The 25,129-nt window shown below is 51.0% G+C and overlaps 1 protein-coding gene across 1 annotated transcript in view; it reads left to right on the top strand.

The window, feature by feature from the left end:
* The window catches only part of LOC128848230 (zinc finger protein 436-like), a 51,831-nt gene extending 37,487 nt beyond the window's left edge, over positions 1–14,344 (top strand). Inside the window, exons 2-4 of the mRNA XM_054048085.1 lie at positions 6,642–6,768; positions 10,307–10,420; positions 10,734–14,344. Coding sequence (XP_053904060.1) covers positions 6,642–6,768; positions 10,307–10,420; positions 10,734–12,301 — 1,809 coding nt within the window. The 3' untranslated portion in view covers positions 12,302–14,344. The remainder of the gene's footprint in view (positions 1–6,641; positions 6,769–10,306; positions 10,421–10,733) is intronic.
* The last annotated feature ends 10,785 nt before the right edge of the window (positions 14,345–25,129 follow it).

The raw sequence follows: 25,129 nt of genomic DNA, 5'->3' as shown, positions 1-25,129 counted from the left end.
CGACCACCTACATGGCCTAAACGATTCCACCGGCCCCGTTCACAATGCAGAGATAGATGTAGGTTTCATTTCTAGAAGGTACACACTATACATTTTTAAACAGTGATTTATTTTGAAAACTTTTCAGATTGTCTGATATAGCTGTAAAACTAATGAATGTTTGTTTGGTTATTTCATTACCAAAGGTAATTGAAGCAGATATTTATGAAGTCATTAGGAGGTGAACTATTTAACTAAAACAACAACGTTCAGTATTCTGGATTTGTTTCTTCAACAGCAAACATATAATATTTTAACAGAAAAGTGTATGTCCCTCTCTTCTCACATTTGTCTCCAGACTTCTCCTTCTCCAGATCTATTCTGCCTCCAACAGTCTTGTATTCATTGAACTTTTTGAAACTTTGCAAGTTTGGAGAGCGGTAAGGGATTAACTCTTTGTACACTAATTTGCAGAGGAACAATAGAGGTGAGGTCTGTTATTTCTCACCTCTACATATTAATTTATTTTAAAACATTTTTACTGTTAACAAGTATGTTACCTTTGGAGACACAAAGACAAAGTTTGAGAACTGGCAAACTAAGCATCTCTCATGGTATCTTCTAGACTGAGCACTGAGTCCCATAGGGTAGATAGAAAGATTTACCTAAGTAATCTATACAGAAGCCTGTGGATCCCCATAAGACTGGGTCCTTAATGCATGAACTACAGGAACTCATTTACAAAAGTTTTCTTAAACATGACATGTCTATATTGTCTCATACTATAGAATTAGAATGTATAATCCCTATTCTATGATGAGAGATCTTTGAGCTATAATGTATCTTTTTCTTTAGATAAAATGTTTTTTGAGGAAAAAAATTATCAAAATAATCCGAATTAAATAAAAAAAATCTGATTTTCTTGATTTTTTTTTTAAATCATTGATTTTTATTCACTCTGGGAAGCAGTGTAAAACATGCCCTGGGATGGAGAATTAAGTAGTTCAACAGTCCAGATTGTACCCTGGGAAATGTCTCACACCCGCTGTCTCCTGGCACCATTGTGCCTTCATCATCCTGATCCTGAAAGGCAAGTTACGCAGGGCAAACCAGAGAAGAGGAACCAGCCAACATCCTCAACTCCACCGACGTTGGTTTTGGCTAAATCCTGAACTCCCCCTGGCATGGCAGACTTGAGGTTCTGCTGCCAACCTTCCCCTCATGCATCTGTTTCCTTCCCAATGGTCAGGGGTGAAAGTAACTTAAAGGACTTAGCAAAGGGCTGAGCAAACTTTTGGGCTCGAGGGCCACATGAGGGTTGTAAAATTGTATGGAGGACCAGATAGGGAAGGCTGTTCCTCCGCAAACAGCTTGGCCCCGCCCCCTATCCGCCCTCTCCCACTTCCCAGCCCTTGACTGCCCCCCCTCAAAATCCCCAACCCCATCCAACCCACCCCCACTCCTTGTCTCGTAACCACCCTCTCCGGAGACCCCCACCCTAACTGCGCCGCCCAGAAACCTCCCACCCAACCCCCCTTGCTCCCTGTCCAATGACAGCCCTATCCCCGCCCACCCTCTGACAGACTCCCAGGACTCCCACGTGCCATCCAACCCCCCCTGCTCCCTGACCGCCCCCTCCAGAGACCCACCCGCCCCTAACCACCACCCCGGAACCCCAACCGCTATGCAACCCACTCTGCTCCCTGTTCCCTGATTACCCCCGGTGAGCTGCTGCCACTTATCCAACCCCACGGCCCTGTCTCCCCTACCATGCTACTGAGAGCAGCGTGTCTGGCTCCGCAAGGATCTAGACACACTGCTCCGCGGAAGCGCACAGCCCCACCCCCAGAGCACTGCCCACACGGTCAGACTTTGTCATCAGGCAATCCACACAGGAGAGAGACCCCACAAGTGCTTGGACTGTGGGAAAAGTTTCATGTGAAGGACAGACCTTGTTTATCATCAGGCAATCCACACAGGAGAGAGACCTCACAAGTGCTTGGACTGTGGGAAAAGTTTTATACAAAAGTTTTTTGGTTGAAGGATGGCTACTTTTAAATCTGTTATTGAATGTTCAGGGATATTGAAAAAAGGAATAGAGGGTCCTGTGGCACCGTTGGGACTAACAGAAGTACTGGGAGCATAAGCTTTTGTGGGCAAACCTTGCATCTGAAGAAGTGAGGTTCTTACCCACGAAAGCTTATGCTCCCAGTACTTCTGTTAGTCCCAAAGGTGCCACAGGACCCTCTGTTGCTTTTTACAGATTCAGACTAACACGGCTACCCCTCTGATACAGGGATATTGAAGTGTTCTCCTACTGGCTTTTGTATGTTACCATTCCTGATTTGTGTCCATTTATTCTTTTACGTAGAGACTGTCCGGTTTGGCCAATGTACATGGCAGAGGGGCATTGCTGGCACATGATGGCATATATTATGTTAGTAGATGTGCACCTGAATGTGCCCCTGATAGTGTGGCTGATATGGCTGGGTCCTATGATGGTGTCGCTAGAGTAGATATGGGGACAGAGTTGGCAACGGGGTTTGTTGCAGGGATTGGTTCCTGGGTTAGTGTTTCTGTGGTGTGGTGTGTAATTGCTGGTGAGTATTTGCTTCAGATTGGGAGCTGTCTGTAAGCGAGGACTGGCTTGCCTCCCAAGGTCTGGAGAGAAGCTGGAGGCAGGTAGGTAAGTATAGCGGTCAATAGGTTTCTGGTATAGGGTGGTGTTTATGTGACCATCACTTATTTGCTGTGGTATCCAGGATCTATTGTGTGGACTGGTCCAGGCTGAGGTCGATGGTGGGGTGGAAATTGTTGAAATCCTGGTGAGGGAGGGTTTCCTCTCCCCAGCAACTCCATTGGATCTGGGCCAAGCCTGCAGAGGGGCTCCTCTCCGTGCCTGCCTTCACAGCCCTCGATAGCCAGCCAGTCATGCCCTCCCCATGTCCTGCAGTGTCCTGCATTGGGATGACAGAGAGTTTCTGTGCCCCACTCGCCCCACATGGATCCCTCTTCTGATAACCTCTGCACCCCATGTTCACCACTTGTGTATAAAGAAGAACAGGAGGACTTGTGGCACCTTAGAGACTAACAAATTTATTAGAGCATAAGCTTTAAGTGGGCTGTAGTCCACGAAAGCTTATGCTCTAATAAATTTGTTAGTCTCTAAGGTGCCACAAGTCCTCCTGTTCTTCTTTTTGCGGATACAGACTAACACGGCTGCTACTCTGAAACCTTTCACTTGTGTATGGTTATGATATTTTGTGTGCAAAGTGTGCCTGGTGAGGGATCATTGGAAAACTCATGATCTGCTGAATATTGTGCCGTTGAAATGCGTGTGACACCAGTGCATGTAGAATGGTGGGGTGGCAGCTGACAGGGGATGTAGAGTTAGGGGTGCTGGGGTGACCGTTCCCACCGCTTACCTCTGTGAATATTTATTGGTTTCTCATAAAGTGAGTTAGGATTATGGGGGAAAGTGTCACAGCTGCCACTAGTAAGAGTTGCTGGCCACAGTCTGAGGTCGTGAGAATCCCTGGGCTAGATGCTCATGATGGACCCTTCTGACCGTAGAGCCTGTGAGTGGAACAGGAGCCGGACACAGAGATGCTGCAGCGCGGTGGGTTGATCGCTAGGACCCAGGAGCAGCTGGGAGGCGGCTCTGGGGGGAGCGATCGCTGGGCTCAGGCCCGGCAGCAGGAAGTGACTCGCAGCCGCTGCGGGGACTCTGGCTCCAGGCTCCTGGCGAGATCCCCGAGCCCCGGCGGCTGGTGCTGGGAGCCCGGAGCCCGGGCTGCAGCCGGGAGAGGGGAATCTCCAGCAGGGCCCTTCCCGCTGCTCCCCAGGAGCCTCTCCCAGGGCAGAGCCCCCAGCCCGGCCAGGCCCCTTCCCGGCCCGGCCCCTGCCCCAGGGGGCCCCGCTCGGAGGGAAGGTGAGAGAGACTCGCCCCCCTCACTCCCGGCACACCCGGGCTGCAGGGGGAGGAGGGCACAGGAGGCGGGTGCTGGCGATGCGGGGGGCAGGCTGTGATGGGGGCTGGGGTGCACTGAAGGGAAGATGGAGGGATCGAGGGGATTGTGGGGTGGAGAGGAGCGAGGCTGGAATGGGGGAAGATGTGAGTCGGGGGCACTGCGAGGGAAGGGTGTGTGTGGGGAGACTGGCGGTGGACAGAGGCAAAAACCCAGCCCCCTACACCACACCCTGCTACCAGTGTGTTATTGTCAGACACACCCGTGTTGGTTGGGTCTGTGCAGGGCCGGCTCTAGGTTTTTTGCCGCCCCAAGCGAAAAAAAGTGTGGCTGCCCCCACCCCAGAGCTCCCTCCCTGCACCCTTCCGCTGCCCCAGCCCTGGGCTCTCCCACCCACCCGCACCCACTGCCATCCCAGCCCTGGGCTCTCCCCCCTCACCACGTGCGGCCCGAGCTCTGGGCTCTCCTCCCCCATCCGCACCCCCTGCCATCCCAGCCCTGGGTTCTCCCCGCCCCTCCACCTGCACCCTCCTTCCGCCCCAGCCTTGGATCACTGGTAACTCGCTCCCAGGGTGGGTCATTCAGCAGGAATTTTGGATGTTCACAGAACACAGACAGGATTGGTTCCCATATGGTTACAGAACTGCACTAACGTGGAACCATTTTCAGCTTGTGTGATTGGAGGATATCAGGATGCATATTATAAGCCTGTTCTCCATCAATGAGGAAAAGTTGAGGTGCCTTTATTATTCTTTTGTTCCACTCTTTGTTTCTATGGGGAACTTGCCAATGCGATATCACTGTCTTCCTTTCAAACAAATAAAACTAAAAAAAAAGGCAATGGCTGTTGAAAATAGCAATTCCAGTCCTAAAATCCACTGAGAAGCATTTCTTGCTCAATTTTATCCTACTTTTTCTACAGCAAGTTGCAGTGGATCAGTATATTTGATTTGGGAGAATTAAAGTAACAGCTGCGCAAAATGAGCTTGAGCACTCCTGAATGTTGAGGTGTTCAAATCTGGAAGGCAGGTGCTAGATTCCCTTTCTGAATATTAGCTAAATCTGGAAAGGAAGAGTCAATTTCTGCTTCCATGGCTCAGTGGAAGTGGAAATCCTCCTACGTGCCTGATACTGTATCTAAAGCTGCCCAGTCTAGCAGAGCCTCCCCTCCCTTACTTTTCATTTTAAATTCTAGTGGGATCCACGTACCTCCCTTGCTAGGCTTCAGATAGACAGGGGCACTGTCCATTTAGGCCACCCAATTCCTTCTTTGGGGGCTGCAAGGTGAGGTCACACCCGTATCCCTAATCCAGTCTGGGGAAGTCTTCTGAAGGGAATATCTGGGCCAAAGCTTTTTTCTACTCCTTGGGCACACTTGTTCCCCATTCACAGTGCCACCTGGCTCTAGCAATGAGCTCTCCCTTCACAACAAGCTGCAGGATGAGGTTTCAGCTACCATACTCCGTCCCCCTCCCTTTCCTGTTAATAGTGGCCAAGGGAATGCTGGGAAATGTAGTTCTTTCCCTGCTCCAGGGCTGGCTCTATAGGCAGGGAGCTAACCAAGGAACTACAGCTCCCAGGGCCCCCTGTTGGCTCTCAGCTCCCAGGCTGGATCCCTGCCCACTGCTGCCCCTGAAAATGGGCTGCCCCAAATAGGTGCTTGCTTTGCTGGTGCCTAGAACCACCCCTGGTCTGTATCTCATGAGTTTTGGGGTCTCCCAGGGCCCTGATCTGATTTCTGGGCAGGATTCACATCTCAGCCACACCGGAGTCACTGCTGCTTTGGGAGGCAGGGAGTGTGGATGGGTCAATGGGATCAGCCTCTGCCTGCCTGTCCCTGGGGGCTGCTGGGGGAGTCCAGGGCAGCTCATTCTTTAGGTGATGCCACCAGAGAGCTCCTGCTGCTCCTAAGGGAGAGGAGTTTACACGGCAGAGTGGGGAAATCTCCCAAAGTGGTTCCTTTAGTTCTGCTTTTTTTTCTAGCATTTGGCTCAGAGATACTGTTACTGGGAGGGTCTGAAGAGGCTGGGGGGAACCGGGGTGTGACATGGACTGAAGCCCTTTCTGTAACCTCCCCCATCGCCCCTCTTGCCCTGAAAGGCTGAGGAATGACGTCCACCTTTTGCTCCAGATTGGCCCATCTTCCAGGAGACAGGGAAGGGAAATGTTTGTGATGGAGCCAGCTCAGGTAGGGGATTTTCAGGGGCAGGGAGGAGACAAGATGTGATAAACCTGCTGATTTTCTGAGTGGGCCCATTGGTGACAGCGAGGGGAGACGGGACATTCCCCCATTTCTCAAACAGGATACAACCCCCTTGCACAGGGCTGGGAACATTTTCAAGGCTCCCAGTGCTGGAGTGAGACCCCACTAGACTGAGGCTGCTGTGAATTATGAAGGGAAGCTGTTGGGTTTCCTGTCCCTGGCTCAGAGCTCTGCTTCCCATATCAGCCTGTGGCTGGCAGGCGTGTGGGAAATGAGAAGACCCTGCCCTGCTCCGTGTGCTGTGGGGGGACAAGGAGCTCTCACCTTCTCCCCACACCCTGAAGCCTCCTGGCTGCTCTGAGCAGCGTGGGGGTGGGATTCTGCTACTCTGACCCTCCCAGAACTTCAATTTCTTTATCCTTCCTCCTGCGTGACTAATGGGATTGTGGCTGCGGCAGCAGGTGCTGAGTGGGGGACTCTTTTTCTTTCAGATGCCGGTGAGCTTTGAGGAGGTGGCTGTGTATTTCACCGAGGGGCAGGGGGCTCTGATTGACCCCGCTCAGAGAGCCCTCTACAGGGACGTCATGCAGGAGAACTACGAGACGGTGACCTCGCTGGGTAAGGGATTCCCGTTCCCTCAGATACTAGAAGCAGGGTGACTAGATCATAGAATCATAGAATATCAGAGTTGGAAGGGACCTCAAGAGGTCATCTAGTCCAACCCCCTGCTCAAAGCAGGACCAATTCCCAGCTAAATCATCCCAGCCAGGGCTTTGTCAAGCCGGGCCTTAAAAACCTCCAAGGAAGGAGACTCCACCACCTCCCTCGGTAACGCATTCCAGTGTTTCACCACCCTCCTAGTGAAATAGTTTTTCCTGATATCCAACCTGGACCTGCCCCACTGCAACTTGAGACCATTGCTCCTTGTTCTGTCATCTGCCACCACTGAGAACAGCCGAGCTCCATCCTCTTTGGAACCTCCCTTCAGGTAGTTGAAGGCTGCTATCAAATCCCCCCTCATTCTTCTCTTCTGGAGACTAAACAATCCCAGTTCTCTCAGCCTCTCCTCATAAGTCATGTGCTCCAGACCCCTAATCATTTTTGTTGCCCTCCGCTGGACTCTTTCCAATTTTTCCACATCCTTCTTGTAGTGTGGGGCCCAAAACTGGACACAGTATTCCAGATGAGGCCTCACCAATGTCGAATAAAGGGGAACGATCACGTTCCTCGATCTGCTGGCAATGCCCCTACTTATACTGCCCAAAATGCCGTTAGCCTTCTTGGCAACAAGAGCACATTGTTGACTCATATCCAGCTTCTCGTCCACTGTGACCCCTAGGTCCTTTTCAGCAGAACTGCTACCTAGCCATTCGGTCCCTAGTCTGTAGCAGTGCATGGCATTCTTCCGTCCTAAGTGCAGGACTCTGCACTTGTCCTTGTTGAACCTCATCAGGTTTTTTTCTGCCCAATCCTCTAATTTGTCTAGGTCCCTCTGTATCCGATCCCTACCCTCTAGTGTATCTGCCACGCCTCCTAGTTTAGTGTCATCTGCAAACTTGCTGAGAGTGCTGTCCACACCATCCTCCAGATCATTAATAAAGATATTAAACAAAACCGGCCCCAGGACCGACCCTTGGGGCACTCCACTTGAAACCGGCTGCCAACTAGACATGGAGCCATTGATCACTACCCGTTGAGCCCGACGATCTAGCCAGCTTTCTATCCACCTTACAGTCCATTCATCCAGCCCATACTTCTTTAACTTGGTGGCACGAATACTGTGGGAGACAGTATCAAAAGCTTTGCTAAAGTCAAGAAATAACACATCCACTGCTTTCCCCTCATCCACAGAGCCAGTTATCTCATCATAGAAGGCAATTAGGTTAGTCAGGCACGACTTCCCCTTCGTGAATCCATGCTGCCTGTTCCTGATCACTTTCCTCTCCTCTAAATGTTTCATAATCGATTCCTTGAGGACCTGCTCCATGATTTTTCCAGGGACTGAGGTGAGGCTGACTGGCCTGTAGTTCCCCGGATCCTCCTCCTTCCCTTTTTTAAAGATGGGCACTACATTAGCCTTTTTCCAGTCATCTGGGACCTCCCCCGATCGCCATGAGTTTTCAAAAATAATGGCTAATGGCTCTCCAATCTCACCCGCCAACTCCTTTAGCACCCTCGGATGCAGCGCATCCGGCCCCATGGACTTGTGCACGTCCAGTTTTTCTAAATAGTCCTGAACCACTTCTTTCTCCACAGAGGGTTGGTCACCTTCTCCCCATGCTGTACTGCCCAGTGCAGCAATCTGGGAGCTGACCTTGTGCGTGAAGACAGAGGCAAAAAAATCATTGAGTACATTAGCTTTTTCCACATCCTCGGTCACTAGGTTGCCTCCCTCATTCAGTAAGGGGCCCACACTTTCCTTGATTTTCTTCTTGTTGCTAACATACCTGAAGAAACCCTTCTTGTTACTCTTAACATCTCTTGCTAACTGCAACTCCAAGTGTGATTTGGCCTTCCTGATTTCACTCCTGCACGCCTGAGCAATATTTTTATACTCCTCCCTGGTCATTTGTCCAATCTTCCACTTCTTATAAGCCTCTTTTTTGCGTTTAAGATCAGCAAGGATTTCACTGTTTAGCCAAGCTGGTCGCCTGCCATATTTACTATTCTTTCTACACATCGGGATGGTTTGTTCCTGCAACCTCAATAAGGATTCTTTAAAATACAGCCAGCTCTCCTGGACCCCTTTGCCCTTCATGTTATTCTCCCAGGGGATCCTGCCCATCTGTTCCCTGAGGGAGTCAAAGTCTGCATTTCTGAAGTCCAGGGTCCGTATTCTGCTGCTCTCCTTTCTTCCTTGAGAGATGAGAGAGGTGAAATATCGGGACGTGTGGGGGAGCAAAAAAAACCAAAAAACAAGCTGGCGGTGAAGCAAAACACAAAAAAACGCCGGAGCACAGGAAAAATTGGTGGGAGCTGAGAACCCACCGGCAGCTCCACGCCCTGCCCACCCGCCACACCAGCTTGCCTCCATTCCGTCTCCACCTCCCCCCTCAAGGAGGGAGGGGGCAGCACGCAGAGCCCCTCCCCCAGCCAGAGGGACCCGCCAGGGGGCCAGGTGAGTCCCAGCAGTGCTAGACTTCCTGGAGGGGCTCCCAGGAAGCATCCAGGAGGCAGGTCCTGTCCCTCTGGCTCCTAAGGTCGCTCGGGTCGGGTCTAGGGGGGCGAGGGTGGGTGGGCTCTCTGCCGGCTGCCGGCGCCTACAAGCCCCATCCCCGCAGCACGCAGCGGAGACCTCCTCACCGCCTCTGTGCGTGCCTGGGGAGTGGGGCTACAGCACTCTGTAGGCTCCTGCCGGCCGGCGGGCAAGCGCCAGGAGTTCAGCTGCGCTTCCCCAGGCGCAGGAAGAAGAGGTGAGTGGTGCCGGCTTGCAACCTCCACCAGATGGTCCCCCGATATCAGGAACTAGTGCGTCCCGACCGATATAAGGTCGGGACACGGGACAAATACCCTAAAATCGGGACTGTCCTGATAATATCCGACGTCTGGTCAGCCTAACTAGAAGCCGTGGGGTCTCCATGTCTGAATCTGGTCATGTTCTTCCCATGTCAGTTAGATCAGAGGCGAGTGGTTCCATAATGCACAGCTGCCCTGTGAGAGAGACTTGGATCTCCATGCGCTTTCCAGTGGGACATGGGTGTCAAAACCCAATGGACAAGCTAAACCATCCCCACCCCTCCAGCTTTCAAAGGGGCATAAATCCAGCATTGTCCTGACTGTGTTGTTTCTCGGCTTCACACACAAACCCTGTTCACCTCCCTCCTTGGGAATAGCTCCAGCCATGGGGAGGGCTCTGGGCTCTGCAGGTTTAGAAAGAAGCAGGGGTTTAAGTGCAGAGCTGTGTGTGAGTCAGCAAGGCCCCCAGAGCGCACAGATCCTGGGAATGCCTAGTGAGGGTGTAGTAATAATTCAACTCACCTCCCCAGACAACTTCCTCTGCACAAGGGGGCTCAGTGACCGTTTCCCCATCCTCTTGCATTCCACGTTCCTCCAGCAGAGCGCAGGGACAGGTTCCACTCACGGAATATCCTTTCTGTCAAATACTCCACCAATGTTCCAAGCACCCTGATCTGGTCTGATTTCACCCTCTGCACAGGATTTCCCATTCCCAAACCTGAGCTCATCTCCCGGCTGGAACGAGGGGAAGAGCCGTGGGTACCCGATCTCCAGGCCTGCGAGGAAAGAAGGCTTCTGAGATGCACCCGTACAGGTGAGGACTGACACAGAAACCTTCTGGGGGATGAAGGAAAAAGTTGACAATCCCAAAATATGGTGTGAGTAAGCGCCCTCAGTTCTTCCTCATCTCAGCCAGGACAGGGCTGCAGTCATCAGACATAGCTCACGCCATTCCAATCTGCCTATTAGCTGCAGGAGTTTGCTTCCCAGCTTTCCTTCCCTGTGAGTGTTTGGGTGGGATTTGAAGGCGGAGTCCAATTGCTCATTGTTTGTGTTGGGTTTTCCCTCGGTACTATTCCTCGTTCTCACCAGCACAATGACTCCTGTCTGGATTGTCTGTCTCCCAGCAGGTGGTGAGCGAGGGAGTGAGAATGAGGAGGGGAATCATCATGAGGAAGTTCCCGCGGAAGTGGAAATGCAGGGAACCTTTGTGGGAAGAGCTGAAGGGAATTTTTCCCAGTGCTTAGAGCAGGAAGAAGGCTGGGGAAACTGGCACAGGTCAGAGAGGCTTCTGGAAAACCACGCAGGGAAGAAAGTGGATGAATCTATTAGCGGTACAGGAGGAGACAAGGATCCCAGAGTGCAGCAGACAAATCCCAAGGAAGAGACACCCGGTCACTACCCTCAGTGTGGGAAAGAATTCATTGTGAGATCACAGCTTGTGACACATGAGACAATCTACACTGGAGAGAAACCCCTTCAATGCTTGGACCATGGGGAAAGCTTCAATAAGCTCTCAGATCTTAATAACCGTGAGACAAGCCACACTGGAGAGAAACCCTCTCAATCCCTCGAGTGGGGGAAATGTTTCATTTCGAACACAGAAATAATGAGACATCAGTTGAGCCAGACAAGGGAGAGACCCCATAAGTGCTTGGACTGTGGGAAAAGTTTCATAAGAAAGTCACACCTTGTTAAACATGAGGCAATCCACACAGGAGAGAGACCCCACAAGTGCTTGGACTGTGGGAAAAGTTTCATACAGAGGTCAAACCTAGTTCGTCATCAGGCAATCCACACAGGAGAAAGACCCCACAAGTGCTTGGACTGTGGGAAAAGTTTCAAAAGAAGGTCAGACCTTGTTCAACATCAGGCAAACCACACAGGAGAGAGACCCCACAAGTGCTTGGACTGTGGGAAAAGTTTCAAAAGAAGGTCAGTCCTTGTTAAACATCAGTCAATCCACACAGGAGAAAGACCCCAGAAGTGCTTGGACTGTGGGAAAAGTTTCATACAGAGGTCAAACCTAGTTCGTCATCAGGCAATCCACACAGGAGAGAGACCCCACAAGTGCTTGAACTGTGGGAAAAGTTTCATAAGAAAGTCACGCCTAGTTCATCATCAAGCAATCCACACAGGAGAGAGACCCCATAAGTGCTTGAACTGTGGGAAAAGTTTCATAAGAAAGTCACACCTAGTTCATCATCAGGCAATCCATACAGGAGAGAGACCCCACCAGTGCTTGGACTGTGGGAAAAGTTTTATACAGAGAGCACATCTTGTTCGACATCAGGCAATCCACACAGAAGAAAGACCCCACAAGTGCTTTGAATGTGGGAAAATTTTCATACAGAGGGCACACCTTGTTCAACATCAGGCATTACACACAGGAGAGAGACCCCACAAGTGCTTGGACTGTGAGAAAAGTTTCATAAGAAGGTTACAGCTTGTTAAACATCAGGCATTACACACAGGAGAGAGACCACACAAGTGCTTGGATTATGGGAAAAGTTTCACAGTGAGGTCAAACTTTGTTCAACATCAGTCATTACACACAGGAGAGAGACCCCACAAGTGCTTGGATTGTGGGAAAAGTTTTATACAGATGTCACACCTTGTTCAACATCAATCAATCCACACAGGAGAGAATCCAGAGGTGCTTGGACTGCGGGAAAAGTTTCATATAGAGGTCTAGCCTCATTAAACATGGAAGAATCCACACAGGATCTAAACTTCTGTGACACGTGGCAAGAAAGATTAAGCAACTTGTATGTAATTGACTCAGGGTCAACATTTAGAGAGAGATTTTAACAGTGTGTCAACCTTAGATACGCTAGAGTTTGAAATGTAAATGTGTATTTTTAAAGACTTGGAAGAAGAGGGCAAGTCATGTCGAAATAACTAATTGCCTTCTATGATGAGAAAAACTGGCTCTGTCGATGAGGGCAGAGCAGTGGATGTGTTATTCCTTGATTTTAGCAAAACTTTTGATATGATCTCCTAAAGTATTCTTGCCAGCAAGTTAAAGAAGTATTGGCTAGATGAATGGACCATAAAGTGGATAGAAAGCTGGCTAGATCGTCAGGTTCAATGGGTATGATCAATGGCTCCATGTTTAGTTGGCAGCCGGTATCAAGTGCGTGTCCCAGGGGTCGGTCCTGGGAACGGTTTTGTTCAGTATCTTCAATAATGATCAGGCAGATGATGTGGACTGCACCCTCAGCAAGTTTGCAGATGACACTAAACTGGGAGGAGTGGTAGATACGCTGGAGGGTAGGGATATGATACAGAGGGACATAGAGAAATTAGAGGATTGGGCCAAAATAAATCTGATGAGGTTCAACAAGGACAAGTGGAGAGTCCTGCACTTAGGATGAAAGAATCCCATTCACTGCTACAGACTAGGGACCGAATGGCTAGGCAGCAGTTCTGCAGAAAAGGACTTAGGATTTACGGTGGATGAGAAGCTGGATATATCAACAGTGTGCCCTTGTTGCCGAGAAGGCTAACGGCATTTTGGGCTGTACAAGTAGGGGCGTTGCCAGCAGATCAAGGGATGTGATCGTTCCCCTCTATTCAACATTGGTGAGGCCTCATCTGGAGTACTGTGTCCAGTTTTGGGCCCGCACTACAAGAAGGATGTGGGAAAGTTTGAAAGAGTACAGCAGAGGGCAACAAAAATGATAAGGGGGCACATGATTTACGAGGAGAGGCTGAAAGAACGGGGATTGTTCACTCTATAGAAGAGAAGAATGATGGGGGATTTGATAGCAGCTTTCAACTACTGGAAAGAGGGTTCCAAAGAGGATGGATCTAGATTCTTCTCAGTGGTACCAGATGACAGAAAAAGGAGTAATGGTCTCCAGTTGCAGTGGGGAAAGTTTAGGTTGGATATGAGGAAACACTATTTCATTAGGAGAGTGGTGAAGCCCTGGAATGGGTTACCTAGGGAGGTGGTGGAATCTCCTTCCTTAGAGGTTTTTAAGGTCAGGCTTGACAAAGCCCTGGATGGGATGATTTAGTTGGGGATTGGTCCTGCTTTAAGCAGGGGGTTCGACTAGATGACCTCCGGAGGTCCCTTCCATCTCTAATATTCTATGATTCTAAGAGGGGTAACTGTAGTAGTCTATGTTGAGCTATCCAAAGGGTTCCCGTATTCTATTATTTCAGGTTTCAGAGTAGCAGCCGTGTTATTCTGTATCCGCAAAAAGAAGAACAGGAGTACTTGTGGCACCTTAGAGACTAACAAATTAATGGACACAAATCTGACATCAGGAATCAAAATACTCAAAAACCAGTGGAAGAAGACTTTAACCTGTCTGGTCATTCAGTGACAGACCTGCGGGTGGCTATATTACAACAGAAAAACTTCAAAAACAGACTCCAACGAGAGACTGCTGAGCTAGAATTGATATGCAAACTAGACACAATCAACTCCGGTTTGAATAAGGACTGGGAATGGCTGAGCCATTACAAACATTGAATCTATCTCCCCTTGTAAGTATTCTCACACTTCTTAACTGTCTGTACTGGGCTAGCTTGATTATCACTTCAAAAGTTTTTTTTCTCTTAATTAATTGGCCTCTCAGAGTTGGTAAGACAACTCCCACCTGTTCATGCTCTCTGTATGTGTGTATATATATCTCCTCAATATATGTTCCATACTATATGCATCCGAAGAAGTGGGCTGTAGTCCACGAAAGCTTATGCTCTAATAAATTTGTTAGTCTCTAAGGTGCCACAAGCACTCCTGTTCTATTATTTCAGGGATCAATAATTCAGCCATTATAACCGTCGCCCGTGCCACCTGCCCTATTCTAGCTCAGTCTCATTGAATTCGCTGGGGGTAGGGCTGAAGGAGGGAATGTTTATAGCTGAAATCACCAAAATGTGTTTTGCCAGGTTAATGTTAATCGGATCTGTTCCGCTCTCCTTCTCGGACATTCTCTCTGGGGATCCCGGAGACAGAAAGGAGCTGGTGTTACCATCTTGGCTACCAATCCCCACGGTGACTCTCTACACTAGCAATTCTCCAAGTGTGGGCAGAGCCTCCCAATGAAGGCACAGGAATGTGTCAAGGGAGGCGTGAACAGTGTGGGTTGTTTGGGTTTTTTTAAAGAGCACTGGCTGTCAGCCCCAGTTGGCTGCGGCTCATGAGGAAGGAACAGGCCTAGCTGGGAGTTGTGGATCAATGCTCAGGCTCTCAAACCCAGGTGCAGCAGCAGCACAGAAGTAAGAGTGGCAATGGGGTGATAAGTGTTGTGAACAGCGATATTGATGAATATTATTTTTCAGGTGGCCACCCTAACTTCTGTGCTGCTATTGGAGGTCTTCAGAGCTGTGCACATTGCCAGCAACTACTCTGCCTTTAGAGCTGGGTGGTGATATATTTGCTTTTGAGGGTGGGGGCGTAAATGACTACAGACACCAAGTGGGAGAGGGCGGCAATGAAACACATCTCAGAACCACTGGTCTACACTCTTATGGGCACCACGTTTATAAAATGATAAATCTTCCCCAAAGTATGTCTTGTGAGGCATCATAGGAAAAGTCATCACCTGCTGAATATTAGTGTCCCATTAAAATGTGTCTATCAGCACTGTCCATGGAGCTCTGAGAGTTTGCTGTATGTTTGTTACATGCTGTAAAGCTGGAAAACGCCCACAGACGAGCTCCTCAGAGACAATGTCACCTGCACACCAGCTCGGTGCTACGTGGCCAGTAATTGCTCAGCCGGCCGTTCACCAGCTGTGGAGCTGGGAACAGGAGAGTTACAATTCTCCGGAAGGACGGCTGCACGCTCACTTAGGCCACAGACTGATTGTCGCCTGCCCCCCGGCTGGGGGATGAACCTCAAAGAGGAGAGTGGTATAAAAGCACAAGGGAGAATTGCCTCTATTTTTACCTCTCCTCTCCCATCTTTACAGAAGGCAACAAGATGGCTTGAAAGGCAACAGGGAGGGTGGATCAAGGCTGGAAGGAAATCCAGCTTGGATTTAAGAACTGTGAACTGCCTGCAACAGCGGGTGGGGTGAGAAAACCTGCTTGCTTCTCATTTTCCTTAGTTTGGTATAATTTAGGTTTTAAAATGCATGTTTTAATTTTATAGTTTTAACCGTTTCTGACCTTTAACATCTTTCTCTCTTGTAATCCCTGAAAACCCCCTTGCTCCAGTTACTAAACTGGTTTTAGTGTTTTGTCTGGACCTGTGTGTTTTCATTGAAGCGTTTGGGGGATTTGACTGGAGAGAACAAGGCTATGGCCTAATCCGGCCCCTTTATGGGGACGACCCACTAATTACTGAGTTTGTCCAGTGCAGTGGACAGACTGAGCAGTCCAAGATGCACATTCCCGGGGTGCAAGGCTGGGAATAGAGAACTGGCTGATGTTGCTGTGTCGTTTGGTACATTCCTGAGTGTCTGGCTGGTCGCACTCAGTGCAGTGCAGCCAGGAGTGACTTTGAAGGCTGGTGGCTGTGTGTGAGCAGAGCGTGGAGGGGTTTGTTGTTCACACAGGGAAGCAGCCGGGTGGATATGATTTAAATCACTAGTCAGGAAGACTCAATTTAATCATGGTGTTCTACATAAAAATATATTCTTGTTGGTTGTTATAACCTTAATACATATTCTTCACAACCAGGGCTGGTGGAAGGATGTTTTGCGCCCTATGTGAAACTTCCACTTTGTGCCCCCCCGTCCCTGAGCCCCCACCCTGGAACGCCCCCCCCCTCCCTGCAGCTCTCCCCTTCCGCCCTGAGGCTCCCCGCACGGCAGCTCCGCCCTGAGGCTCCCCACCCTGTGGCAGCTCCCCACTCCACACCCTGAGGCACCCCCCCACCCCAGCTCACCCCTGCCCCACCTCCTCCCCGAGCACACCATCGCCGCTTCACTTCTCCCACCTCCCAGGCTTGCAGTGCCTAAGCTGATTGGCGCCACAAGCCTGGGACAAATTATACCAGCTCACCCCTGCTTCACCTCCTCCCTGAGCCCGCCGTGCCTGTTTCACTTCTCCCGCCTCCCAGGCTTGCGGCACCAATCAACTTAGGCTCCACAAGCCTGGGAGGCGGGAGAAGTGAAGAAACCACAGCGTGCTTGGGGAGGAGGTGGGGCAGGGGTGAGCTGGGGCGGGGAGTTCCCCTGCGTGCCGCCCCACCCCGCTTGCTGCAGGCGGCCCTCCCCGCTCTCCATTGCCTCAGGTCCCTTCACCTAAATGCCAGCAGCGACTGCGGCTGCTGAAGATCCAGATGCCACGGTTGCTGCTGAAGAAAATGGTGCCCACCAAATCCTAGCACCCTAGGCTACCGCCTACATGGCCTAAATGATTCCACCGGCCCCGTTCACAATGCAGAGATAGCTGTAGGTTTCATTTTTAGAAGGCACACACTGTACATTTTTAAACAGTGATTTATTTTGAAAACTTTTCAGATTAGTTTTACAGCTATATCAGACAATGAATGTTTGTTTGGTTATTTCATTACCAAAGGTAATTGAAGCAGATATTTATGAAGTCATTAGGAGGTGAACTATTTAACTAAAACAACAATGTTCAGTATTCTGGATTTGTTTCTTCAACAGCAAACATATAATATTTTAACAGAAAAGTGTATGTCCCTCTCTTCTCACATTTGTCTCCAGACTTCTCCTTCTCCAGATCTATTCTGCCTCCAACAGTCTTGTATTCATTGTACTTCTTGAAAATTTGCAAGTTTGGAGAGCGGTAAGGGATTAACTCTTTGTACACTAATTTGCAGAGGGACAATAGAGGTGAGGTCTGTTATTTCTCACCTCTACATATTAATTTATTTTAAAACATTTTTACTGTTAACAAGTATGTTACCTTTGGAGACACAAAGACAAAGTTTGAGAACTGGCAAACTAAGCATCTCTCATGGTATCTTCTAGACTGAGCACTGAGTCCCATAGGGTAGATAGAAAGATTTACCTAAGTAATCTATACAGAAGCCTGTGGATCCCCATAAGACTGGGTCCTTAATGCATGAACTACAGGAACTCATTTACAAAAGTTTTCTTAAACATGACATGTCTATATTGTCTCATACTATAGAATTAGAATGTATAATCCCTATTCTATGATGAGAAATCTTTGAGCTATAATGTATCTTTACCTTTAGATAAAATGGTTTTTGAGGAAAAAAATTATCAAAAAGAAAAACGATTTAAATAAAAAAAAATCTGATTTTCTTGATTTTCTTTTTTAAATCATTGATTTTTATTCACTCTGGGAAGCAGTGTAAAACATGCCCTGGGATGGAGAATTAAGCAGTTCAGCAGTCCAGATGGTACCCTGGGGAATGTCTCACACCTGCTGTCTCCTGGCACCATTGTGCCTTCATCATCCTGATCCTGAAAGGCAAGTTACGCAGGGCAAACCAGAGAAGAGGAACCAGCCGACATCCTCAACTCCACCGACGTTGGTTTTGGCTAAATCCTGAACTCCCCCTGGCATGGGAGACTTGTTCTGCTGCCAGCCTTCCCCTCATGCATCTGTTTCCTTCCCAATGGTCAGGGGTGAAAGTAACTTAAAGGACTTAGCCCAAGGGTGAGCAAACTTTTGGGCTCGAGGGCCACATGAGAGTTGTAAAATTGTATGGAGGACCAGATAGGGAAGGCTGTGCCTCCGTAAACAGCTTGGCCCCGCCCCCTATCCGCCCCCTCCAACTTCCCAGCCCCTGACTGCCCCCCCTCAGAATCTCCAACCCACCCCCACTCCTTGTTTCTTGACCACCCTCTCCGGAGACCCCCACCCTAACTGCCCCACCCAGAACCCTCCCGCCCAACCCCCCTTGCTCCCTGTCCAATGACAGCCCCATCCCCTATCCACCCCCTGCCCCCTGACAGACTCCCGGGACTCCCACGCCCCATCCAACCCCCTCTGCTCCCTGACTGCCCCCTCCAGAGACCCCCCCCCCAACCACCACCCCGGAACCCCAACCGCTATGCAACCCACCCTGCTCCCTGTTCCCTGATTGCCCCCCGGGAGCTGCTGCCACTTATCCAACCCCACATCCCTGTCTCCCCTACCATGCTACTCAGAGCAGCGTGTCTGGCTCCGCGCCGATCTAGACACACTGCTCCGCGGAAGTGCACAGCCCCATCCCCAGAGCGCTGGCCACACGGTCAGCCTTGTTTGTCATCAGGCAATCCACACAGGAGAGAGACCCCACAAGTGCTTGGACTGTGGGAAAAGTTTCAAAGAGAGATCACAGCTTGTTAAATATCAGATAATCAAAACAGTAGAGAGACTCCACAAGTGCTTGGACTGTGGGAAAAGTTTCATACAGAAGTTTTTTGGTTGAAGGATAGCTACTTTTAAATCTGTTGTTGAATGTCCAGGGATATTGAAGTGTTCTCTTACTGGCTTTTGTATGTTACCAATCCTGATTTGTGTCCATTTATTCTTTTACATAGAGACTGTCCGGTTTGGCCAATGTACATGGCAGAGGGGCATTGCTGGCACATGATGGCATATATTACGTTAGTAGATGTGCAACTGAATGTGCCCCTGATAGTGTGGCTGATATGGTTGGGTCCTATGATGGTGTAGCTAGAGTAGATATGGGGACAGAGTTGGCAACGGGGTTTGTTGCAGGGATTGGTTCCTGGGTTAGTGTTTCTGTGGTGTGTAGTTGCTGGTGAGTATTTGCTTTAGATTGGGGGCTGTCTATAAGCAAGGACTGGCCTGACTCCCAAGGTCTGGATGGAAGCTGGAGGCAGGTAGGTAAGTATAGCGGTCAGTAGGTTTCCGGTATAGGGTGGTGTTTATGTGACCCGCACTTATTTGCTATGGTGTCCAGGATCTCTTGTGTGGACTGGTATAGGCTGAGGTCAGTGGTGTGGTGGAAATCGTTGAAATCCTGGTGAGGGAGGGGTTCCTCTCCCCAGGAACTCCAGTGGACCAGGGCCAAGCCTGCAGAGGGGCTCCTCTCCCTGCCTGCCTTCACGGCCCTCGATAGCCAACAGGTCCCGCCCTCCCCATGTCGCACCCTGTCCTGCGTTGAGAGTTTCTTTGCCCCACTCACCCCACACGGATCCCTCTTGTGATACCCTCTGCACCCCATGTTCACCACTTGTGTAGGGTTATGATATTTTGTGTGCATAGTGTGCCTGGTGAGGGATCATTGGTAAACTCATGATCTGCTGAATATTGTGCCGTTGAAATGCATGTGACACCAGTGCATATAGAATGGTGAGATTTTAATGTATGTTTGTTGCTAGCCTGACCATATGCCAGGTGCCCCAAAAGAGGACACTAATGGGGGGTGGCAGCTGATAGAGTGTGTAGAGTTAGGAGTGCTGGAGGGGGTGCTGTGGGGGTACTCATGAGGTGAGGGCAGTGTTGGCTGCTGTCACAGTGGCAGGGCGCTGGCAGCAGCTGTCAGTCAGCGTCGACGTGCGGGATGCCTCCCCTCCCCTCAGGGCTGGGAGTCTGGGCCTGGGTGAGTGGGATCTGGCAGCAATCAATCAGCTATGGATGCAGGGCAATTGGATAGTTGGGAAGGTGACTAATCAGGGATGTTTCTGAGCTTCAGCCCTTGTGCTCTGCAAACACCCCCGGACATTTGCTGTTATGGCAAAACCTGCTCAGCAGGCTCAAAGACGAGGATCTGTCTATAAAGACCCAGACATATGTCAAAGTTTTTGTTACAGAAATATGTCATAGTTCTGGGGATTCTCCCACTCAAACTCCTCAGAGATGACAAAGGACTGACTGTGGGTGTTAGAAACCCCTTATCTGGCTGTCCATCACCAAGAGGAAGAAAGGGGTAAACAAAGAAATTTATAATTCACCTGAAGGATGCTTTGGAGCTCACACACACCATGAAGTTGCCTGACCCCATGACTGTTGGCCCCTTACTGAAACTTAGTGGGGGGATTTTGGTTGGTTTCTCCCAGTACCAAAAGACAGGAAGGGCCAATGAGAAATGAAAACCCTGAGACTAGTCCCCAGGGCGAATGGAGAGAGGCCAAGGCACTAGGTCAACCTCGTTGACAGGGCTGGCAGGCCAATGAAGGAGTCAGGTGCCAATTCTCTGTGTGAGCTGGAGCTGCCTGCCAGAGAAGGGCAGAGCTAAGGGGAGAGGAGCATCTAGACCTGGGTTGGAGGCAGAGGAGTAGAAGCACTGATGCAGAGGGAAGCTGGGTCTGGAGCAGTCTGGTGCTGGGTGTGGTGAACAGCTGGGGAGAGCGAGGGGGGACCCTGGGCAGCGTGGGATGACATAATGTTTTCTATTCCTCTTTCCCATTTTTTCCTTAATTTTTTTAATTACTTGCTGTTTAATAAATCGTATTTGTTCTGAACTCTATGCAGTGCTGAATAGCGACATCAGGGATGCGTCCGGAGTGAAGAGAGGACCCCAGAGTGGGGATACAACACCCTAGCCTCTGTCCTGAGTGATCACAACAAAATTGGGGATGAAGACCCTGCAGGAATCTTGGGGCCAGCCTTGTCAGGGTTTCAGACACCGGAGTGGGAGGGGAGTCCGGGAGGTCAGTCAGGTCTCCAGGTAAAGGGAGCGAGGACTCAGCTCCTTTTGCTATTCCATACAATCAGGGTGGTGTATAAGCCAGAAAAGTTCCCCACAATAGTAAGACCATTCCCCCCACTTACCTCACTGCATATTTATTGGTTTCTCGTAAAGTTAGTTAGGATTATAGGGGAAACTGTCTCAGCGGCCACTAGTAAGAGTTCCCGGCCACACTCTGAGGGCACCACATTTGGTTGTGAGAATCCCTGGGCTAGATGCTCATGATGGGCCCTTCTGATCATAGAGCCTGTGAGTGGAACAGGAGCCGGACACAGAGATGCTGCAGCGCGCTGGGTTGATCGCTAGGACCCAGGAGCAGCTGGGAGGCGGCTCTGGGGGGAGCGATCGCTGGGCTCAGGCCCGGCAGCAGGAAGTGACTCGCAGCCGCTGCGGGGACTCTGGCTCCAGGCTCCTGGCGAGATCCCCGAGCCCCGGCGGCTGGTGCTGGGAGCCCGGAGCCCGGGCTGCAGCCGGGAGAGGGGAATCTCCAGCAGGGCCCTTCCCGCTGCTCCCCAGGAGCCTCTCCCAGGGCAGAGCCCCCAGCCCGGCCAGGCCCCTTCCCGGCCCGGCCCCTGCCCCAGGGGGCCCCGCTCGGAGGGAAGGTGAGAGAGACCCGCCCCCCCCCCGTCACCCCCGGGCTGCAGAGGGAGGAGGGAGCAGGAGGCGGGTGCTGGCGATGCGGGGGGCAGGCTGTGATGGGGGCTGGGGTGCACTGAAGGGAAGATGGAGGGATCGAGGGGATTGTGGGGTGGAGAGGAGCGTGGCTGGAATGGGGGAAGATGTGAGTCGGGGGCACTGCGAGGGAAGGGTGTGTGTGGGGAGACTGGCGGTGGACAGAGGCAAAAACCCAGCCCCCTACACCACACCCTGCTACCAGTGTGTTATTGTCAGACACACCCGTGTTGGTTGGGTCTGTGCAGGGCCGGCTCTAGGTTTTTTGCCGCCCCAAGCGAAAAAAAGTGTGGCTGCCCCCACCCCAGAGCTCCCTCCCTGCACCCTTCCGCTGCCCCAGCCCTGGGCTCTCCCACCCACCCGCACCCACTGCCATCCCAGCCCTGGGCTCTCCCCCCTCACCACGTGCGGCCCGAGCTCTGGGCTCTCCTCCCCCATCCGCACCCCCTGCCATCCCAGCCCTGGGTTCTCCCCGCCCCTCCACCTGCACCCTCCTTCCGCCCCAGCCTTGGATCACTGGTAACTCGCTCCCAGGGTGGGTCATTCAGCAGGAATTTTGGATGTTCACAGAACACAGACAGGATTGGTTCCCATATGGTTACAGCCCCCCACACCCACACCCTGCTCCCAGTGTGTTATTGTCAGACGCACCCGTGCTCGTGTGGTCAGTGCAGGGCCGGCTCTAGGTTTTTTGCCGCCCCAAGGAAAAAAATGTGGCTGCCCCCACCACAGAGCCCTGGGCTCCCCCCCTGCACCCTTCTGCTGCCCCAGCCCTGGGGTCTCCCCCCCACCACGTGCAGCCCGAGCTCAGGGCTCCTCTTTTTCCCCCGCACCAGTGCCCGCCCACCCACACACCCCTTCCTGCCCCAGCCCTGGGCTCTTCCCTCCATCCACCTGCACCCTCCTTCCGCCCCAGCCCTGGATCACTGGTAACTTGCTGCCAGGGTGGGTCATTCAGCAATTTTGGATGTTCACAGAACACAGACAGGATTGGTTCCCATATGGTTACAGAACTGCAGTAAAGTGGAACCATTTTCAGCTTGTGTGATTGGAGGATATCTGGATGCATATTATAAGCCTGTTCCCCATCAAAGAGGAAAAGTTGAAGTGTCTTTATTATTCTTTTGTTCCACTCTTTGTTTCTGTGGGGAATTTGCCAATGCAATGTCACTGTCTTCCTTTCAAACAAATTAAACTAAAAAAAAAAAAAAAAAGGCAATTGCTGTTGAAAATAGCAATTCCAGTCCTAAAAACCACGGGGAAGCATTTCTTGCTCAATTTTATCCTACTTTTTCTACAGCAAGTTACAGTGGATCAGTATATTTGATTTGGGAGAATTGAAGTAACAGCTGCCCAAATTGAGTTTGAGCACTCCTGAATTTCGAGGTGTTCAAATCTGGAAGGCAGGTGCTAGATTCCCTTTCTGAATATTAGCTAAATCCGGAAAGGAAAAGTCAATTTCTGCTTCCATGGCTCAGAAGTGGAAATCCTCCTACGGGCCTGATACTGTATCTGAAGCTGCCCAGGTCCTCTAGCAGAGCCTCCCCTCCCTTACTTTTCATTTTAAATTCTAGTGGGATCCACGTACCTCCCTTGCTAGGCTTCAGATAGAGAGGTGCACTGTCCATTTAGTCCACCCAATTCCTTCTTTGGGGGCTGCAAGGTGAGGTCACACCCGTATCCCTAATCCAGTCTGGGGAAGTCTTCTGAAGGGAATATCTGGGCCAAAGCTTTTTTCTACTCCTTGGGCACACTTGTTCCCCATTCACAGGGCCACCCGGCTCTAGCAATGAGCTCTCCCTTCACAACAAGCTGCAGTATGAGATTTCAGCTACCATACTCCGTCCCCCTCCCTTTCCTGTTAATAGCGGCCAAGGGAATGCTGGGAAATGTAGTTCTTTCCCTTCTCTAGGGCTGGCTCTATAGGCAGGGAACTAACCAAGGAACAACAGCTCCCAGGGCCCCCTGTTGGCTCTCAGCTCCCAGGCTGGATCCCTGCCCGCTGGTGTCCCTGCAAATGGGCTGCCCCAAGCAGGTGCTTGCTTTGCTGGTGCCTAGAGCCGCCCCTGGGTCTGTGTCTCATGAGTTTTGGGGTCGCCCAGGGTCCTGATCTGATTTCTGGGCAGGATTCACATCTCAGCCACACCGGAGTCACTGCTGCTTTGGGCAGGCAAGGAGTGTGGATGGGCCAATAGGATCAGCCTCTGCCTGCCTGTCCCTGGGGGCTGCTGGGGGAGTCCAGGGCAGCTCATTCTTTAGGTGATACCATCACAGAGCTCCTGCTGCTCCTAAGGGAGAGGAGTTTACACGGCAGTGTGGGGAAATCCCCCAAAGTGGCCCCTTTAGTTCTGCTTTTTTTCCTAGCATTTGGCTCAGAGATACTGTTACTGGGATGGTCTGAAGAGTCTGGGGGTAATCGGGGTGTGACATGGACTGAAGCCCTTTCTGTAACCTCCCCCATCACCCCTCTCGCCCCAACAGGCTGAGGAATCACGTCCACGTTTTGCTCCAGATGGGCCGGTCTTCCAGGAAAGAGGGAAGGGAAATGTCTGTGATGGAGCCAGCTCAGGTAGGGGATTATCAGGGGCAGGGAGGAGACAGGATGTGATAAACCTGCTGTTTTTCTGAGTGGGCCCATTGGTGACGGGGGAGGGGAGACGGGACATTCCCCCATTTCTCAAACAGGATACAACCCCCTTGCACAGGGCTGGGAACATTTTCAAGGCTCCCAGTGCTGGAGTGAGACCCCACTAGCCTGAGGCTGCTGTGAATTATGAAGGGAAGTTGTCGGGTTTCCTGTCCCTGTCCCTGGCTTAGGGCTCTGCTTCCCATATTAGCCTGTGGCTGCCACGTGTGTGGGAAATGAAACGACCCTGCCCTGCTCTGTGTGCTGGGGTGGACAAGGAGCTCTGACCTTCTCCCCAGGCACTGAAGCCTCCTGGCTGCTCTCAGCAGGGTGGGGGTGGGATTCTGCTACTCTGGCCCTCCCAGAGCTTCCATTTCTTTATCCTTCCTCCCACGTTACTAGTGGGATTGTTGCTGGGGCAGCAAGTACTGAGTGGGGGACTTTTGTTGTTTCAGTTACCAGTGACGTTCGAGGAGGTGGCTGTGTATTTCACCCAGGGGCAGGGGGCTCTGCTGGAACCCGCTCAGAGAGCCCTCTACAGGGACGTCATGCAGGAGAACTACGAGACGGTGACCTCGCTGGGTAAGGGATTCCCGTTCCTTCAGATACTAGAAGTAGGGTGACTGGATGAGAGAGGTGAAATATCAGGACACGGGGAGGGAGCCAAACAAAAAACAAAA

Source organism: Malaclemys terrapin, chromosome 13, assembly GCF_027887155.1.
Source record: "Malaclemys terrapin pileata isolate rMalTer1 chromosome 13, rMalTer1.hap1, whole genome shotgun sequence".
Classification (NCBI taxonomy): Eukaryota; Metazoa; Chordata; order Testudines; family Emydidae; genus Malaclemys; species Malaclemys terrapin.
The sequence above is the reverse complement of the archived record's forward strand: the minus strand, read 5'-3'. Positions and strand labels throughout refer to the sequence as shown.